The 4,867-nt window shown below is 43.9% G+C and overlaps 1 protein-coding gene across 1 annotated transcript; it reads left to right on the top strand.

Moving 5' to 3' along the window:
- The first annotated feature begins 2,000 nt into the window (after nt 1–2,000).
- On the top strand, nt 2,001–3,189 carry HTD2 (hydroxyacyl-thioester dehydratase type 2). Its single transcript, XM_035903841.1, has one exon. It carries the CDS (start codon nt 2,015–2,017, stop codon nt 2,519–2,521), a length of 507 nt encoding a protein of 168 aa, XP_035759734.1. The 5' UTR covers nt 2,001–2,014; the 3' UTR covers nt 2,522–3,189.
- Nucleotides 3,190–4,867: the final 1,678 nt, after the last annotated feature.

Genomic DNA, 4,867 nt, shown 5'->3' with positions numbered 1-4,867 from the left:
TGGGCCTGCGGAGGCAGGAGAAGCGCCTTCGGTTTGCCTCTCCCTTAGCCCGTCGCCTGCTCTCCAGCCCATGTTGTAACTTGCTCCTGGTGAAGCTGGGGTCGTACCCTCCGTCTCGGCGTCTGTAGTCGAGTGGCTGCACGTGTGGCTTTTAGAATGTGGGGTATTGATGCCTTCACGGTAGTGAGGTTTTAAAAGGAGAACTATGGGAAGGGATCTCAGATGAGGAAGCCCATAGTACCGTTCTTGCTGTGTTTACGGTATTTCTGGGTGACCTTCAGCAAGCCACATCACCACTGGGCCCCGTTTCTCGAGCCGTAATGTGGAACTAAAAGTGGCTTCTGTCTAAAGAGGTCTGAGAGGAAGGGCGCAGTATAAAATCTAGGGGTGTTGTAGCTGAAACACTCACTTGAGATTTGAGCATAACTATAACACCTTTAATGATGTTGCATGCTGGCAGTGAATTCCCTTGCTTGTAAACCACTGTAAAGAGCATAGGATAGTACTTATTTAATAACATATTTTTTCATAGGTTGGAGCAGCTCTGCCTGTTGATGTCCTAACATATGAGGAAAAAACTCTGTCTGCCATATTAAGAGTTATTAGCAGGTAAGGTACAGCAGGTACACACTTTAGGTACTGCCATGAAAATACTTTTTGTAAGAAAACAGAACTCTTAAGCTAAGAATGGTCTTTGAAGAATTAAGCCTAACTTGCAGACATCCGCATACAGCATGCAGAAAAGAAATGAAAATTCACTAAGATTTGGTAACCTACATGCACCAGTACATTATTCCTGCTTTAAAGCAGAATGGAACTAAGCACCATTGAAATATGTGGCTTTAAATCTCTACAGTAAAGATAAGAAGGGTTGCTAGATTTGAATGGTGAAGACAACTGCAGGTGATTTAGGGGAAGAAACAGCTTAAATACACAGAGAGAACAAGAGCGGGGCTGGTAAAGTGAACTTGAGAAGGTTACAGTACATGTCTCTATGTCAAGGACAAGAAACTGCAGTCATTGCGCTAACCGTTCAGGGCATAGTGTTGCTACTAGAATTCACTGACACAATTGCCTGCTGTTAAACTCAGTTAAGGTTTTGCCACTCTTTATGTCATGTTTTTTTATTTAAGATGTTTATGCTGCAGGAAAACTGAGAAAAATTTTATTAAAGTATTTAATTTTCTTTTTTACTTAGTGGCCTCGTCAAGCTGTGGAGTGCTCTAACGTTGCTGGGCTTCTACCAGAACAGGAGGTGTGCCTTTCGAGTGCTGCAGGTAAAGCCCTGCGGGGGCTGGATGGCTTCCTCCAAACATCAGTTCTCGTGCTATGGTTGCTGGGCTATCTGAGCACACTGCCTCTTCACAGAAAGATGGCCTAGATGCAAAAAGGTCTGGGTTTGGGAGTGAAATGCTTTTCAATGCAGGTGTGTAGGCCTGTGTTGAAGCAATTCTCATAATTAATCTTGTAAAATGTGCCAGTAGTGGCTGTCTTGTTACTTCATGGTTTCATTCCAATGAGAAGTCCTGATCTCATTAATGCACCTGCAAGAAAATAATTTCTGGAAAGTTTTGTTCTTGGTCCAATCTTTTATTTCCCCTGCCCCATTTCTTCCCTTTCTAATGGTCACTGTCAACTGACCTCGTTTAAAAATGCATGCATGAACATGCACTTCCAGAGCTTATTTTTTTCCGGAGGATGCTGCTTAATAAAATGAGTTACAAGAACTCTTTGTCTCTGAAGCCATGGCTAAACGAAAATCTGCTTGGGCATAGCTCAAAGTTTTTAATCTTTTATATAAAAGGGAAATCTGAGGATTTTCAACTTTGAGTGCATTTGATGGTGATTTCTTTCTTGTTAATGCTTTAGTTTGTTTCTTGCTTTGTTTTTTGTTTTTTCTTCCCCCCAAACTAGACATCTCCATTTCTTCTTGCATTATCTGGCAACAGTAGAGAACTGGTCTTGGACTGAATGCAGTTGTTGGGTTGGTTGTACAAAGCAGAAGTTGCTTGAGATGTTGCAGCCCTTCAGGCATGGAATTTCTGGAGGCAATTTCCGACAAAGAGCCTTGACCAAGCCAACAGTTATCAGCTCCCTGCTTGGACGTCCCTTCCTTCAGAGCTTACACATAAAAGTTGGAGACAAAGCTGAACTTACCAAAGCTTTTACACAGAATGATGTTGTTACTTTTTCTGATTTAACAGGTGACACAAATCCTTTGCATTTAAACGAAGATTTTGCAGAGCAGTCTAGGTTTGGGAGAACGATTGTACATGGAGTTTTGATCAATGGACTAATTTCTGCAGTTCTTGGTACCAAAATGCCCGGTCAAGGTTGTGTATTTCTCTCTCAGGAGATCAGATTTCCAGCTCCTTTGTATACTGGTGAAGAAGTCATAGCTGCAGCGGAAGTTAAACGACTGAAGGGTTCTATTGCGCACATTTCTGTATCATGTAAAGTCAGAGAAAGTGGGAAGACTGTTATGGAAGGGATGGTGAAAGTCATGGTGTCAGACAGTTGATCCTATGCTACTTTAATATAAAGGCCAGAAACGTACGCTTGGTTTTGACTCTTTTTATGTGACATCACTTAATCCAGTAAATTTACAACAAAAGAAACCCTCAGTGTTTCAGAGACACTGCACAAACTTCAGCTTGATAGAACTGCATTAAACTTAGAGCTTTTCATTTTTTCCCTGCATACTGCCAAGATGAAACCAACAGAACTAGGCACTCTGGGACAGAAGTGGCATGTTCAGACGAGCCTTTGCTCTGCTACAGGGGGAAGTCTGCAGTGGTGGGGACTATATCGAGGCTGTTCTTCTCAGCAAAATCACGGTCCACAGTAGCTATGTTCAGTTCCAACTTGTTCGCTCTTTACAGAGTCGTTCTGTTGCTAACAAGCACTGGTGGGAAGGGACGATGCCGTGTGTTTAACAAGCGGAACCGAAGTGGAGGTGTTGACACGCGTATACAGCAAAGTCTGTTGTAATCTCCACGGCAGCTCTAGCTGATGTTGGCGCAGTGTGCTCCTTTGCAATGTTTTAACTATAAAGCCTTACTTAGCTCTGCAAATAAGTAGCGGTCAGCCTTCGCATGAACAATATATTCTGCCTGATACAGCTGGAGAGGTGTTGCTCGTAATACTTTCAAATTCTTGAGATGCCTTACAAAACCTGATTATAAACACAAAAATTCACTTTTAATGATAAATACCTCTGAAACTTGCCTCCCAGCAGCAGAGTGAAGGAGGCTTTTAAAAAGCTGTGTTGTCAATGCTTGTACTTACTGCCTCCTCATGCTCCTGTGCGCCAGACGAGCAGGGGCAGTTTTGTTGAACACTAGCTATGTGGCTTCTCTCGGCTTATTTGACTGTGTGATCGTGTATTCCCCTTTGCCTACGGGTACCTTGGGTGTTGGTAAAGTAGGCTTTTGGTAAATTCATTAGTAAATAAGCCAGTTTAAATGATTTTAGTACTGACATAAGATTATTACATACCAAGAAACTTCTCTTGGGAATGATGGGGACCACCAGCAGTAAAGTACGGGCTGTCTTCAGCTGGTGGCTCTTGTAACTTTCTGGCAAAATATCTGTATCCCCCCCCCCATCTCCTCTGCAGCAGAAATGCGTTTGTAACTTTCTTTGACTGCAAATAACCTCAGAAGTTGTTTGCTATGAAAAGAGAGTTTGTCCTGCAACTGGTAAGACAGTTACGCTGTCCGGGTGTGATGTCTTGTTGGTAACTGCACTGTAAGGACAGACCCCAGGTGTTAAGTGGATCAGAGGGGTGATGTTTAAGTGTTACGGTTTGACTTCGATACGCCCTCTATTTTCAAAGCACAGGGTCTGGCCTGTTCACAGTGTGGAACAAGTACCTAGTGAGAGCTTTCCACTCTTGTCTGTAGGAGTTGCTTCACTTCTCTCTTCCTTTTCTTCTGCCTGATCGTTGGCTTTTGCCCGCCAAAACGCCGTTTCTCAAAGCAGGCATGCTCCTTCCCTCATTGCTGTTCCCCAGCCTCTCTGGGTGGGATGTTGTCATGTTGATGCCTATTAACAAAACGCATCAAATGCAAGGATGAGATGGTAGGTGAGGGATTAGGGCAATACCTAAATCTGTATCTGACCTCCTGGGTGGCTGCGGAAGGAGCAGTTTGGAAAGATTGCTGTTCCAGCCTGAGACTTAGCTGCTTAGCCACAACACGTAGCCCGTTCCCCTGTCGACACGGAGCCGCAAGACGGAGGGACGAGGCTGTTGATGGTAACTGTTTGAAGTGTACGACGGACTCAAGCTCCACTGTCTGGTTTACAACGTCCTAAGTGAGATTAATTCCTGTATGTGGTGTAAAAAGACAAAAGGGAACGCAGGCAAGCATTGGACGGGCAGCGGGCTCCCAGGCGCTAAGGAGCACTGAGATGAGGCGTGTCCTACGCTGCCACGGTCAATGTTAGATTGTGGAACTCCCATTTAACAACAAACGTGCGTTTTGCAAATAAAAAAACCCCAAAGCCTAAAATCTACAAATCGAGTAGAAGATACCGGATGCCTTTTGATTTTTTTTTTTTTTTTAATAATCGGACGGGCAGCGGGCTCCCAGGCGCTAAGGAGCACTGAGATGAGGCGTGTCCTACGCTGCCACGGTCAATGTTAGATTGTGGAACTCCCATTTAACAACAAACGTGCGTTTTGCAAATAAAAAAACCCCAAAGCCTAAAATCTACAAATCGAGTAGAAGATACCGGATGCCTTTTGATTTTTTTTTTTTTTTTAATAATCTTTTAAGTACAAAAACCCCCCGAAAGGCAAAGAGCAGCAAGCGCGCTCGCCTCTGAAGCCTCCGCGAGGACGCGCGGTGTCTCGGGGCTGACC

Source organism: Egretta garzetta, unplaced genomic scaffold (genome assembly GCF_000687185.1).
Source record: "Egretta garzetta isolate BGI_Z169 unplaced genomic scaffold, ASM68718v1 scaffold91, whole genome shotgun sequence".
Lineage (NCBI taxonomy): Eukaryota > Metazoa > Chordata > Aves > Pelecaniformes > Ardeidae > Egretta > Egretta garzetta.
This window is presented reverse-complemented; position numbering and strand designations above follow the sequence as displayed.